Genomic DNA, 15,283 nt, shown 5'->3' on the forward strand with positions numbered 1-15,283 from the left:
CCAACAGTTGCAGATAGTTGTGACCAGATCGATGGTTTATTTTCACCAGGAAACGAAATGTAGAAACTGAAATTGACCCCACTCCACTTTGGCCAAAGTTAGGGGTCAGAGGTTGTGGGTGAGATGCAGCGGGTGAGAGTGAGGGAGCTGCACTAAACAGGACAGTCAACCACGCGCAGTGACTCTGTGTATCCGGGGGGAAGGTTTAAACCGATGGACACTTCCGCGGAGGCAATGCAAAATGACCCAAAAACATGGCGGACGTGACGTCAACAGACGGAAGTAACAATCGAAGGCAGGCGGAAGTGACGTAGCAATGACGGAGCCGGGCCTAGCGATGGCGCTGAGCGGCGGGGCCTCGGGCTCGGTCGAGTTGGGCTTCGTGGAACCGGCGGCCCCGGCGCGGCTGGTGAGCTCGCAGTTCCCCAGTAAGGTGGGCGGGCGGCCGGCCTGGCTGAGCCTGCAGCTCCCGGGCCCCGAGCGGGTGCGATGCGGCGGGTGTGCGCAGCCGCTGCGTTTCCTGCTGCAGGTGTACGCGCCGCGGGGCCGCGCCTTCCACCGCGCGCTCCTGCTCTTCTGCTGCGCGCTCCCGGCCTGCCCGAGCCGCCGCTTCGCCGTGTTCCGGAGCCAGCTGGGGCGGATCAACGACTTCTACCCGGCCGAGCCCGACTCCCCGCTCCGGCCCGGCCCCGGGCTCCGGCTGTGCCGCGTATGCGGCGCCTCTGGCCCCAAGAGCTGCTCCCGCTGCCGCCGGGCCCATTACTGCGGGAAGGAGCATCAGAGTGCGGATTGGAGAGCGGGGCACCGAGCGGAGTGTGGCCAGCCGGGTGAGTGACGGAGCGGGGGAGCCCGGCACCCGAGCCCGGGGATCACCGCCGCCAACCAGCAGCAAAACACTAACTCACCGACAGTCTACCAGTAACTAGCGGTAATCCGCTAACCCGGCAATTGGGCCACGCCCCCAGTGTGTCTCTCGGGCCTCGGGCAATTTCCCAAGACCCGGGGAGACCGTTTTCCCCGAGTTGCCAAAAGCAGCGCCCGGGAGACTAATGGCCCATTCCGGTAGACTCCCGCCCAGAGCGGGAGGGTTGGGAACCCGAGTCCCCTGTTTCCTTACTGCCCTAAGGCTGTGGTTGGTCCCCTCCTGTAGTGGTGCTGAGTTGGTTATTATCCTTCCTTTCATAGAATCATAGAAATTTACGGCACAGCAAGAGGCTATTCGACCCATCATGTCTGCTGGCTGAAAAAGCTATCCAGCCTTATCCCACTTTCCAGCTCTTAGTCCATAGCTTTGTAGGTTATGGCACTTCAAGTGTATATCCAAGTACTTTTTAAATGTGATGAGGGTTTCTGCCTCTACCACCCATTCAGTCACTGCGTTCCAGACCCCCACCACCCTCTGGGTGAAAAAAGTTTGCTACACTCTAATCTATGCCCCCTCGTTATTGACCTCTCTGCTCGGGGAAATAGATCCTTCCTATCTAAGCCCTCATAATTTTATACACCTCAGTTAAACCTCCCTCTATTCCAAAGAAAACACCCCCAGCCTATCCAACCTTTCCTCATAGCTAAAATTCTTCAGTCCTGGCAACATCCTCGTAAATCGCCTCTGTACCCTCTAGTGCAATCACGTCTTTTCTGTAATGTGGTGACCAGCACTGTACACAGTACTGGAAAGTGGTCCACGTTATCCAAGGCCTTGTCGTGGATTTTGATAATCGGGGGGCAACACTGTGTGGCGGGGGCAGGTTGGTAGAGGACCTTTGTCTTACGGATGTTTAGTGTAAGGCCTATGCTCTCGTATGCTTCGGTGAAGGTGTTTACGATGGTTTGGAGTTCGACCTCAGTGAGCGCAGACGCAAGCATCGTCTGCATACTGTAATTCGATGACAGAGGATCCATACCTCGGGAGCCTACTGTCAACAAGGGCAGACGTCGACGACGAAGTCCAACACCGCCTTCAGTGTGCCAGTGCAGCCTTCGGTCGCCTGAGGAAGAGAGTGTTTGAAGACCAGGACCTCAAACCCGGCACTAAGCTCGTGGTCTACAGGGCAGCAGTGATACCTGCCCTGCTGTATGCCTCAGAGACATGGACCATGTACAGCAGGCACCTCAAAGCACTGGAGAGGTACCACCAACGCTGCCTCCGCAAGATCCTGCAAATCCATTGGCAGGATAGGTGCACCAACGTCAGTGTTCTTGCTCAGGCCAGCAGCGAAGCTCTGACCACGCTCAATCAGCTCCGATGGACGGGTTACATTGTCCGCATGCCCGATACGAGACTCCCAAAACAAGCGCTCTATTTGGAGCTCCGGCACGGCACGGCAAGAGAGCCCCAGGTGGGCAGAGGAAACGCTTCAAGGACACCCTCAAAGCCTCCTTGAAAAAGTGTAACATCCCCACCGACACCTGGGAATCCCTGGCCCAAGACCGCACAAAGTGGAGGAGAAGCATCTGGGAAGGTGCCGAACACCTCGAGTCTCTTCACTGGGAGCAAGCGCAGGCAGCGCAAGTCAACCCAAGCACCCCACCCCTTCAACCACTGTCTGCCCCACCTGTCACAGAGATTAGGTCCCGTATTGGACTCATCAGTCACCTGCGAACTCATTTTTAATGTGGAAGCAAGTCATCCTTGGTTCCGAGGGACTGCCTAAAACACAGACACTTCAAAACACAGTACTCTAGCTTTGGCCTAACTAGTACTTTGTACAGTTCAAGCATAACCGCCCTGCTCTTATATTCTGTGCTTGCCTAATAAGGAAAGTGTCCTGCATGCCTTCTTAACCACCTTGATCTACCTGTCCTGGATCTGTGGACACGCACTCCAAGGTCCCTCCACATTTCTCAGTATCCTACCATTTATTGTTTATTCCCTTACCTTGTTGGCCCTCCCCAAATGCATTACCTCACACTTCTCTGGATTGAATTTACTTTTACTGACCAGTCCATTGATATCTTCCTGCAGTCTACAGCTTTCTTCCTCACTATCAACCACATGGCCAATTTTTGTATCACCAACAAACTTCTTAATTATAGAAACATAGATAGAAGATAGGAGCAAGAGTAGGCCATTCGGCCCCTCAAGCCTACTCCGCCATTCAATGAGATCATGGCTGATCATCCAAACTCAGTACCATATCCCTTGATCCCTTTAGCCTTTAAGAAATATATCTAACTCCTTCTTGAATATATGTAATGAATTAGCCTCAACTGCCTTCTGTGGTAAAGAATTCCACAGGTTCACCACTCTGGGTTAAGAAATTCCTCCTCATCTCTGTCCTAAATGGCTTACCCCTTATCATTAGACTGTGACCCCTGGTTCTGGACTCCCCCGCCATCAGGAACATCCTTCCTGCATCTAGTCCTGTTAGAATTTTATAAGTTTCAATGAGATCCCCTCTCATTCTTCTAAACTCCAGCGAGTATAAGCCCAATCGACCCAATCTCTCCTCATACGTCATTCCTGCCATCCCAGGTATCAGTTTGGTGAATCTTCGCTGCACTCCCTCCATGGCAAGAACATCCTTCCTCAGATAAGGTGACCAAAACTGCACACAATACTCAAGGTGTGGTCTCACCAAGACCCTGTACAACTGCAGCAAGACATCCTTGTTCCTGTACTCGAACCCTCTCGCTACGAAGGCCAACATACCATTTGCCTTCTTAACCACCTGCTGCACCTGCATGCTTACCTTCAGCGACTGGTGCACAAGGATACCCAGTTCTCGTTGCACTTCCCCTTTTCCCAATCTATTGCCGTTCAGATAATAATCTGCCTTCCTGTTTTTGCCACCAAAGTGGATAACCTCGCATTTATCCACATTATACTGCATCTGCCCAATCACCCAACCTGTCCAAATCATACTGGAGTTTCTCAGCATCCTCCTCACAGCACACACGCCCACCCAGCTTTGTGTCATCTAGTTCCCTTGTCTAGATCATTAATATATATTGTGAATAGCTGGGGTCCTAGGACCGATCCCTGTGGTACCCCACTAGTCACTGCCTGCTACTCAGAAAAAGACTCGTTTATTCCAACTCTTTGCTTCCTGTCTGCCAACCAGTTCTCTATCCAAGTCAGTACCTTGCCCCCAATCCCATGTGCCTTAACTTTAAACGCTAATCTCTTATGCGGGATCTTATCGAAAGCCTTCTGAAAGTCCAAATACACCACTTATGCCCCCTACATTGAAGTCCAAGTCATTGTATACCACAAAAAGCAAGGGACCTAGTACTGAGCCCTGTGGAATCCCACTGGAAACAGTTTTCCATCACAAACATCCATTGACCATTACCTTTTGCTTCTTGCCACTGAACCACTTTTAGATCCAACTTGCCACTTTCCCTTGGATTCCATGTTTTTTTTATTCCTGACAAGTCTGCCACGTGGGGCCTTGTCAAGTCTTGCTAAAATCCATGCAGACTACATCAAACATGCTACCTTCATCGACCCTCCTTGTAACCTTCTCAAAAAATTCTATCATATTAAGTTAGACACAACCTTCCCTTTACAAATCTATGCTGACTGTCCTTGATTAATCTGTGTCTTTCTAAATGATGATTAATACTGTCCCTCAGAATTTTTTCCAACAATTTGCCCACAGGTTAGGCTGATTGGCCTGTAATTACTCTGTCTATCCCTTTCTCCCTTTTTGAACAATGGTGCAATGTCCTCTAGTGGTTTGTTGGTTATACCCTCCGGTCTTGTTTCTGCAGGTGATGCAGGCAGCAGTTTGTCATCTCTCAACATCCTTTTCCCGGAGTTGGAGCTGGTGATGGAGCTCGAGGACTCAGAGGGTCAAAAGCTGGAAGATCTTACAGAGTGTATGGAATCCCTGTCGGCAGCAGACAGTGGTAAGTGAAGACTGGATTAACAGTTAACTTGTATTAACTAACTACTGCAGTTTGGTATTGTGCTGAGTTAATTAGTAGAGTGCAGAATTATAAAGAATCTCACGCAAAGCCTTTAAAATCAAAGATGGTTGTAAACTGGGAAACTGAAGTTAAAGGAAAACATCAGCAAGACTGGTTTTGGTGTCAGTGACTTGTCCACTTGTGTCCCAAAGTCTCCATTCTACCTCTGACATTCATTTACTGTTCAGTGGCTGCTCCGCTCCTGCTTAGTTTACCAGCGCCAGCGTGTGTAATACAGGTTATTGTTATTTATAATTTGCTCTCGATTAACATGTAACGGCAGAAGATACCCTGACCTATTTTTATCCTTAATCGGGTGTAGATTCAGGAATGGGACATAAATAAAAGGACTTTTATTCCCTTTTCCCCAAAACCTGCATACAAGAAATCCTAACAGTCATCTCCGAGCCCTGGGCAGCAAAGTAACTGCTCAGCTGGATTGTTCCTGTACTTCCTTTCCAGTTGCGTTTTGGTGTTTGACAGTGTGCAGGAAAAGTGCCTTGGTGCACGGCCCTGCTCTGCAACCACTCAGTATGGAAGCAGGATGGAGGGTCAATGAGTTTTAATAACTCATGTAGGTGTTGTGTTCAGATTGCATGACTGAGGCCCTGGACGAGCAGGAGTTGGAGGCCATGGCAAAACACGAGACGAATGAAGACCGGATCTTCGCTAAGTTCAAGAGGAGGATAGCACTGGCGCCCGATCAGGTACATGTCACGTCTGGGGGAGGGGGTGGCAGGTTTCCCTCCCTGAAGGACATTTGTGAACCATTTGGTTTTCTATGATAATCAGTTTTCATTGTGCATGCTCCTCTTCTAGTGCCAGCCCACAAATTACCCATTTATTAAGTTCAGTTTCACAACTTGCCCTGGTGGGATTTGAACTCATGACCTCTGGGTTGCGAGTGCAGAACCACTAGGCTCCTGTACCCTGAATAATTTCACCGACTCCCTAATAAATTCTGCACCTAAGGGTGAGTGGATTACCTGCTTCCCCATGTCAGGGTGATTAATTAACTATACACCACTGCTGCCAAGTCAATAATCTGATTTATGCCATGTTTGTGCACCAGTAATAAAATTAATGGACTTCTATAATGTGGGTGACAGATGACCTGTAACTGTCAAAACTAAAAATAACCATTGACTTTTATGATGCATGTGATGTTGGGATTGCGATGGATAAATGCCCTGCATGGTATAGTACTGAACCCCACAGGCCAACCCCAGCTCAATATTTTTTGGTGGGGGGATGGAGTGAGTGGCTGCACTGGTTAGCCTCAGTGCCACCAGCTGTGGGGAAAATCTGCAGCGTTCCCCTCCTCTCTTTCTCTCTCTCCCCCCCGCCCCGCTATTCTGCTGGGGTATGGCAATTGCCTGCCAGGACCAGTGGCCATTATTCACATCTGGGTATGGACAGGATATTAACACGTACAAGTTTCTGCTAAAGGGAGTTTTCTTCTTCAATCCTTATTTAAACTGGTGTCATGATGCAGAGCAGTAATCTTCATTGCACTGACTTGCAGCATAACAACCCCGTTATATACTGAATATACACAAGGGTTAAAATGGCAGAGGGTAAGAGGGGGTCCATTTTATATGTGAGGATAGAGTGGGAGATCAGTCACATCACAGCTACAGTTCTCACCTTCCATTTTGTCCACTGCAGGGTGGGAGGGGTCTTTATAGAAATCATACAGCCCATTATGCCTGTGCTGCTCTTTGAAAGGGCTATCCAATTAGTCCCACACCCCTGCTCTTTCCCCAAATAATGAAAATAATGGTCACCATTTACTGCTGGTCAAATAAATAGAATTTAATTTAGATTTTGTTAATTGATGTTGAAATGTCAGTGCTTCGAGTGAGACCTAAATATTGTCCTTATTTATCTTACTGCGAAATTAATGTTTAGAAATGGCTGCAGCAGCAAAATGACATTTGCACCAACACCTGTGAGTAGCTGTTCAGTAAATACTAGGTCTGATATAAACTGAAACGACAAGATGAAACTTTATGTAGTGTGTGTGCGTTCTGTACTTTCTCTCTGGTCCTTGTTGTAGGTGCTGCGTTACTGCAGAGGAGGAAGCCCATTGTGGGTGTCTGGGGAGAACATTCCCTCTGATACCAATATTCCCAACTGCTCATGTGGGGCCCAGCGTGAATTTGAATTTCAGGTATGAATTATTCTCCGTTTAACTACAGACGGATCAGACAAGTTAATGGCCAACAAGGCAGTTAAGGTTCAGGAGTTTGTCTCTTGTACATCACAAGGATACAATGAAGGTTCTGCTCCAAAGAAAACAGTTATGGTTTATATTTAAAACTAGTTTTGTGCTTGTACCAAATTGAGTTTCATATCACTGTATTCTGACTTGTGGCTTATGGTCTAATCTAGTCAGTAATAGTTTTTTGAGATGATGATTTCACACAAATTGAACTCTACATTCCAACATCACAAAGGGGCAGGTACTGCACACTATACAATCAAGCTTAACTAAACAATAAGGAAATATTGATTGTGGCTGTGTACACTAGAATGTTTCCTTTTATACAGGATTATTGCTGGTCAGGGAATTTGTATCAAAAGGAGGTGGGCCTAATTTAAGTTTGCAGCATCGGCATGGTGAAAAACTACAAAACAATAAAGCTTTATTCTGGTTTGATTGATCCAGTTTAATATATTTGACAATGACGAAGCGGTTTCACTTGCCGCCACTAATTTACATTGATCTTTTTATTTCAGGTGATGCCACAGTTGCTTAACCAGCTGAAAGTGGATCACCTTGGAGAGAGCTTGGACTGGGGAACACTTGTTGTTTACACCTGTGAACAAAGCTGTGACCATGGAAACGAGTACAGTCCAGAGTTTCTCTGGAAACAGGATTTCTCTGCAGATCAGCTGTAATCGTTCACTGCACATGAACAGGACCACCCATTGTTTTAAAGGTTTCAAAAGTATTCACAAATGTTACAGCGTTCTATCCCCCAGCAACACCACAACCTCTTGCAGCCGGAAAGTCGTTTGTGCTGCTTGGGGAGAGAGCTGGTGGGGGGAGAACGTGAGCTCACTGGCCCTTTGCCCACATTTTGCGATTTTATACAACAAGTTCTTTTAGCAATTCCCACTGACTATTTGATCCAAGGGGAACATTGTTATCCTTTAAAATCAATGGAGCTGACATTTCCAGGCATATTTACTATCTGCTTGTAAAAGTTGTGTTGAGAAAGGAAATTGTAAGATACTGTACAGAAATAAATGAGTAATGTACTAATACAATTTGCTGTGTCTTTTTAACCTGCGGTCTTGATGTTTTACGGGTAGGTAGAAAAGAGCAAAAGGAAAATTAAATTTTAAATAGACCGAACAGCCCTGTGCTTGGGGAGGGACGACAGGTCACAGGCTGCCCCCACAGTTGAATTCAAGATTATTTTATTGCCATATGTAACTGGTACAATGGAATGCTCACTCCCACAATATAAGTATATAAATATAAAAAGCAAAAGTAAAAACAAGTATATAGAAACAATAAGCAAATAAGTATAGCAATGACAGTCCAAGTTGCAGGATATGATGAATAGTGCAAAAGGCCTCTATTACCACTGGAAGTAATAATAGTAATATGATAAGTATATGGTAGTATAAGTATAATATAAGTATAAGTTAAAATGCAGTGTGCAATGTACAAATGAGTTATAAGTTAAGGTTGAGGTACAAGGGTCCTGTGTGCACACAGTCCAGTGATCAAGAATGTTCTTGTGCGCTCACGGTTCATGTGATATACAGTTCCAGGGTTTGGGGGGGGGGGGGAGAGAATGTGATTATGATATGTGGGGCAGTGCGGTTAGCAGTTCAGTAGGCGCACTGCCTGTGGGTAGAAACTGTTCTTGAACCTGCTGGTCCTGGTTCGGGTGCTGCGGTACTGACGGCCGGACCGCAGGAGGGAGAACAGTTCGTGCCCAGGGTGATTGGGGTCCTGGATGATGGAGCGGGCCTTGTTCCGACACCTGGTCTGGAAGATCTCCTCGATGGACAGAAGTGCACACCCGATGATCTTTTCTGCCGCCCTCACAACCCTTTGGATGGCTTTCCTGTCCTGTGCAGTGGTGTTACCATACCACACATTGACACCACCCGTCAGGACGCTCTCTATGGTGCCGCAGTAAAAGTTCACAAGCCACTGTGTGCTTATGCCGCATTTCCTCAGGCACCGTAGAGGGTAGAGGCGCTGGTGTGCCTTCTTCAGCATAGCCTCAGTATTGTGGTTCCAGGCCAGGTCATCGGAGATCTGCAGTCCCAGGAATCGGAAGCAACTGACGACTTCCACTGGTGTCCCGTCTATGCTGATGGGGCGGTGGTTCCCTTGGTGGCTTCTGAAGTCCACGATGAGCTCCTTAGTCTTGCCAACGTTCAAGGCAAGGTTGTGGTTATTGCACCATCTCATCAGCTGGACTATCTCATCTCTGTACTCCGTCTCGTCGTTGTTGCTTATCAGGGCAATTACTGTGGTGTTGTCGGCAAACTTGATGATCCGGTTGTTGCTGTGTATGGCTGTACAGTCATGTGTAAACAGAGTACAGCCAAGGACTGAGGCAGCAGCCTTGTGGCGCTCCGGTGTTGAGGACCAGAGTGGATGAGGTGTTGTTCCCTATTTTCACCACTTGAGGCCTGCCAGTCAGGAAATCCAGAATCCAATTGCAGATGGGGGTGCCCAGGCCTAGGTCCCTCAGTTTCAGGACCAGCTTGGAGGGAACAATAGTATTAAATGCAGAGCTGTAGTCAATGAACAACAGTCTGACGTAAGTGTCCCTCCTGTCTAGGTGTTCCAGGGCAGTGTGTAGTGTTAGGGAGATGGCATCGTCCACAGACCTGTTCGCCCTGTATACGAACTGGAACGGGTCCAAGGAGTCGAGGACGATGCTGTTTGTGTGTCATGACCAGCTTTTCCAGGCACTTCATGGCTATAGGTGTTAGAGCCACGGGTCGATAGTCATTGAGGCCTGTTACCTTGGTCTTCTTAGGTAACAGCACAATGGTTGTCTCCTTGAAGCACACTGGTACAACAGACTGCTGCAGTGAGATGTTAAAAATGTCCGTAAACACAGGAGCCAGCTGGTCTGCGCAGGTCTTGAAGACACGGGGTGAAACCCCGTCTGGGCCGGCTGCCTTCCGTGCTTTCACCCTCCTGAAGGTTCTCCGGACCTCGGATTCAGTCAGCTGTAATGTGTAATCTTCTGGGTGGCTGGGGGGTTTTGATGGCCGGCTCAGTGTTCTCCCTCTCAAAGCAAGCATAAAAATTGTTTAGCTCGTCTGGTAGGGAGGGATCGGTGTTGGTGACTCTCGCTGAGCTCCCCTTGTAGTTGGTGATGGCCCTTAGTCCTTGCCACATGCGTCTGGCGTCGGAGCCCCCACCGTACTGGGACTCCAGTTTGTTCTTATAGTCTCTTTTTGCTGTTTTGATGGCCTTTGAGGTCATACTTGGCCGCCTTGTAGAGTTCGGTGTCCCCTGATTTGAAAGCGGTACACCGTTCTCTTAGTTTGTTGCGGATGTCTGAGTTCATCCATGGTTTGCGGTTGGGAAATGAACGGACAGTCTTGGTAGGAATGCATTCATCCACCAGACTGTTGATGTATCCAGTGACGTGGCCTGCATACACATCCAGGTCTGGGTTCTTGACAACACTCCAGTCTGTTATTTCCAGCCCGCCCTGCAGTTGTAGTTCTGTGTCCACTGTCCAGCTTCGCAACGTTTTCACTGTTGTGGGTGTGCTCTTTAACTTCTGTTTGTAAACAGGAAGTAGGAGCACGGAGACGTGGTCTGACTTGCCGAAGCCCGGCTGAGCAACAGGTAGGTCTGTTTTATTGTTGTGTAGCAGTGATCTAGAGTTTTTCCGTTTCTCGTCGGACAGGAGATGTGTTGAAAGTATTTCGGCAATCCTTTCTTTAGATTACAGTGGTTAAAGTCTCCCGCAATGATGGGAACTGCCTCGGGATACCGGTTCTGAAGTTTGCTAACCTCACTGTAAAGTTCGCTCAGTGCAGTGTTAGCGTCGGCTCGTGGCTGGATGTAAACTGCTGCCATGAGAATAGCAGAAATTTCCCTCGGTAAATAAAAAGGGCGGCACTTGATTGTTAGTAGTTCCAGATTAGGTGAACAGTGTTGTGAAAGTACCTGGACATCTGTACACCAGTTGTTGTTGATCAGGCAGCAGACACCCCCGCCTCTGTTCTTGCCCGTTGAATCAGCTGTTCTGTCGGCCCGAAACAAAAAGAATCCCTGGGGCTGCACCGCCTCGTCCGGTATCATGGAGGTTAGCCACGACTGTTAGGAACATGGCACAGCACTCCCTAATGTCCCGCTGTGAGGCAATACGACAATTCAGCTCGTCAATCTTATTTGCCAGAGATTGAACATTGGCAAGGAGAATGCTGGGCATAGCTGGTTTCCACCCCCGTCGGCATGATCTAACTAGCAGGCCTGCCCGCGCCCCCCACCTGCGGGCTTGTCTGCACCTACTCCCCGGGGCCTGATGGTTCTGGTCGAGGGGTGGGCTCCCCTGCTACTCTCCATTGTCCCTCAGTACCTCCACAGGTAGGTCCTTTGTTAAGTTTCTTATTGTGATGTCTGTTGTTCCGTAAGTCCAAGAGTGTTTGGCAACTATATATAATAACCACTTTCGTGCTCGGGACACATATGATAATAAATAAAATGTACAAGAAAAAGCAGTGGTGAGGCAAATAGGCGGCAGCAGCAACGGACCCGCGGGAGACGAGGCGGCCGAATGGCGACGATGAGGCAGGTAGGCCCAAAAAGCGGCAGCAGCAGCGGACCCGCGGCAGGCCCCCAAAGCGGCGGCCATGCAGAGCGAAAAAGGGCGGACCCGCGGGAGGCGAGGCAGGTAGGCAGGCCCCAGCGACGATGAGGCAGGTGGGCTCAAAAAGCGGCGGCAGGCCCCAAAGCATTGGCAGAGCGAAAAAGGGTGGAAAATTCAAAAATAAACAATGCTGTGGGAGCTCACAGACACGTCTGCTCTCCTCCAGCGCCATGTCCTATGTAGCTCAGTGTCAAATTTTGTTTGACACCGCTCCTGTGAAGCACCTTGGGACCAATGCATAGCCAGCAATGGCCACTGGAGTGCAGTAGCAGTGTGTGTGGAACAAAGATCAGCACCTTCAGGAGAGCAGCAGAGAACATTGGTGGGAAATAAAAAGGGCAATTACTTATCCACACATTACAGGCTATTCCCATTTATAGGGCACCTTTGGGAGCAGAGGTGCTGCATGAAGTTATGCACACAGGACTGGTTGCAAAATACTTTGATTCTGGTATGGTGTAATCGGAGCAGTGTCAAATCACCCACTGGTCAGCCAGGAAGCAGACAGTTGACTTGCCTTTCATGAAATTAAATGACTTTTATTAGAAACACAAGTTAATTCACAACATTTTTATACAAAAGTTTAAACATTGCAGGCGGTTTATTTGCAGTACCTGATCTGCTGAGTGAAGGATCTTAAAGGCAGTAGAATAGGGAAATCAGGATTGTGCTTTTAAGTAATGTTCGTAGTTGGCTTGCAATAGGAATTCGAAGTATGAATTGGATCTCAGGGTTACGAGATAATCTGACAGCAGCAAGTCTCTCACTTCTGGCAAATAGTATTTCAGCTGAACTCCTAAAGTGAAAGACATTTAAAAATCATCAGTGTAAGCGCCAGGCACCTGACTACCAAGATCAATGAGTGCAGCAGGTGGGATGAGGAATGGCACTGCACCTCATCTTGTCATTCAGGACCCTCAGCTCAGGAACCTGGCTCAGGTGGTTATGGGTTCAAGCCCCACTCCAGAGACTTGAGTACCTAACCCAGGCTGACACTCCAGTGTGGAAAGAGCGAGAAGGAATGTGCCCACATGTAGTGTTTTATATTCCAAAGAGATTAAGAAATAGTTGGGCAGGATTCTCCAATAAAGCACTTTGCTCCTTAAAGGCGCACTGAGGAAAACAGGTCAAAGGTCAGCACAATTAGTGATCCAGCATTTAGTACCAGGCTGCTACGAGAGACGGTTTAATGCAGGCAACACTCACCTTCATCCATGAGCTTTACGATGACCTTTATTAGTACGGTCCCCTTCGCAGCTTCAACGGGATCATCCTTTGCATCGAAAGACCAACTGAACAAACACAAGCAGAACATTCTCCAGTGAGTTGTTTATTGAGAGTTCAGGAATCCCCCAGGGTAGGCACCGATTGGCAGAGAGGATTAATGGCCTGGTCCAACAGCCAGCATAGGGACAGGTACGACCAGAGACCAAACTTAGCAAATGTGTAAGTCTATATATTAAGTTGCACTCTTCTCTCCCCCCGGCCCGGCCGGGGCAAGAAAGCCAGGTGCTGCATTGCCAGACGGTCAGTTTCACTGGGGGGGGGCGACTTGCAGTCAAACCAACAGCTGAGAAACGGGCGACTGGGACGTTTTACTGCATTAAAGATGCTATATAAATAAAAGTAGTTGTTGGTGGAGGAGGGAAGAGGAGTGAGTGAGGTTGTAAGATCAAAACTGGAAGACTAATAGCTGCTTAAATTAAAAGGCTTTCATTGTATACTCTGATGCAATAATGCAAGGGTGACTTTACAAAACAGTGGTGATGTTAGTTTTTATACTTGTGAATAGATAACCTCTTTCAAGTATTTGTGGAGGATAGAGAATCCAAACTGCACATACTCATCTCTTTGAATAGCTCGGCAGAAGATTTCCAGTTTCAGTGTATCAATGTCGATATCGGCGCTGGGACCCTCTTCCTTTAGAGCAACAGAGACAGAAAATACGCTCAGCCTCCAAAATAATTTAACCAGAGACCGCTGTGAACTTTTCACAGAAAGTAACGGCACGAAGCATCAGTGGGACTGGCCGCTCAGTGCCGTGCTGGTGTTCATCCTCCACACCAGCAGTATCCTAATCCTATGTGCCTGTCCTGTTCTAGTTTCTGCCTCAGTCACTAACTCAAGTACTGTATTCCACAGCCTCATAACCCTCGCGTTAAAATAAGTTTCTCTTGCTCCCTGTCTTAAGTCTTATACATTTGTTATATCCATGTCCCCTCATTCTACACCCATCAACTGCTAGAATTAGACTGTTTCTATCTACTCCGTCCCACCCAGTCATAATTTTAAACACCTTTATCAAATTATCCTGCAATTAAATACAACCAGAACCGAGGAAAATCGTAGAAAGTTGAAAACTTAGCAAGCTAAAAGCACAGAATGTAAGAAATGGTGGGAGATTGGCACTGTGGCCATGACTTCCCTCAGGAACTACAGACAAGTGTTGAGCAAAGACCAAGCACATCCTCCAAGAGGGGAAAACACAAGCAGAGGGCAAGTTATCTGGTGCTGGGAATCGTGAAACAAATCATGGGGAAAGTAGGAAGAGAGGTACAGATTATTTAATGAATTCTACAGCATTATGATTGAGTACGGCTTCGAAAGAGGACTTTCAACTCATCAATGATCTACAGTGTACGGGGATTACAGAACAAGGTGAGCAGCTGCAGGTTTGCATCAATTCAGGAAATCCTTGCTCCTTCATAAGCAATATTTTTTTTAAAATCCCATCCTGTTTTCTCCCCTAAAAAGACACCCACAATTGCAGTGTTGTTGTTCCCTGGGCACAACCTCCCCTCTCCCCCGGTACCTCAGAGTGACCATTCTTCAGCAAAGACAACCTAACTTGAACATGAATCATTTTGTTTTGTTGCAGTGAAACTATTTTATTTTAAGAGTTTCAATAAACTAAGATGCATTTATGGAAATCTACAGTAAGTCATAGCAAAAGGCAAGAGAGATTCTGGCTAATGACCATGGGGTTGGGGCTGCCTGGAGCTCACCCAATTGCCTCGAGGGGAATTTTAGACAGAGGTTTCCTCAACTGGCTGCGAGATTTCCCAATGTCTCTCCCGGAGGTGGATGGGGGAGAGAGAGGGAGAAGGAGAGACACGGGCTCATCCAGTAAAGAAGTGGGGCAAATGCCTATGGGCCTAATGCCATTTCTCGTCCTGAGTGCCAAACAATATTTTTGGGGTATTCTTACAAAAAAAAATACAATCAGCTGCAAGGAAATACAGAATCTTTGTGTCCAGAACACTAAGTTTAATCAGGGCAAAAATCGGCTAAACAATTTTGGAAAGGACAAAAAATAAATGCTTACAACTAACATTTTGGAATTAATAATCTTTTGGGGAAGGGCACTTATCAGATATAACTTTAAAATAGAGAGCAAATATTACATTGTGAAAAATCGACTGATGTTTCTACTCAGTTGCAACACTTGCGATTTGATGTTGGCGTGCAAGAAAGCTTCAGCTTCAGTAACTGGAGTT

The 15,283-nt window shown here is 47.6% G+C and overlaps 2 protein-coding genes across 3 annotated transcripts in view; one reads left to right on the forward strand and one right to left on the reverse strand.

Moving 5' to 3' along the window:
• The first annotated feature begins 279 nt into the window (after positions 1-279).
• Positions 280-8,190, forward strand: pdcd2 (programmed cell death 2). Of its 2 annotated transcripts, XM_085981557.1 has the most exons (5): positions 293-827; positions 4,717-4,854; positions 5,506-5,621; positions 6,974-7,087; positions 7,657-8,190. In XM_085981557.1, exons 1-5 carry the CDS (start codon positions 317-319, stop codon positions 7,816-7,818), a joined length of 1,041 nt encoding a protein of 346 aa, XP_085837683.1. In that variant the 5' UTR covers positions 293-316; the 3' UTR covers positions 7,819-8,190. The 2 variants fall into 2 exon arrangements, with proteins under 2 accessions (XP_085837684.1, XP_085837683.1); XM_085981558.1 differs by lacking the exon at positions 6,974-7,087 and having other exon boundaries at positions 280-827.
• A 4,114-nt stretch (positions 8,191-12,304) lies between these two features.
• Positions 12,305-15,283, reverse strand: part of nup133 (nucleoporin 133) — a 56,758-nt gene continuing 53,779 nt past the window's right edge. Inside the window, exons 23-25 of the mRNA XM_085977746.1 lie at positions 13,630-13,706; positions 12,993-13,078; positions 12,305-12,582 (exon numbers count right to left, since the gene is read on the reverse strand). Coding sequence (XP_085833872.1) covers positions 12,446-12,582; positions 12,993-13,078; positions 13,630-13,706 — 300 coding nt within the window. The 3' untranslated portion in view covers positions 12,305-12,445. The remainder of the gene's footprint in view (positions 12,583-12,992; positions 13,079-13,629; positions 13,707-15,283) is intronic.

The sequence above is a fragment of the Somniosus microcephalus genome, chromosome 3 (assembly GCF_052327205.1).
Source record: "Somniosus microcephalus isolate GS21.2 chromosome 3, FLI_Smic_1.0, whole genome shotgun sequence".
NCBI lineage: Eukaryota > Metazoa > Chordata > Chondrichthyes > Squaliformes > Somniosidae > Somniosus > Somniosus microcephalus.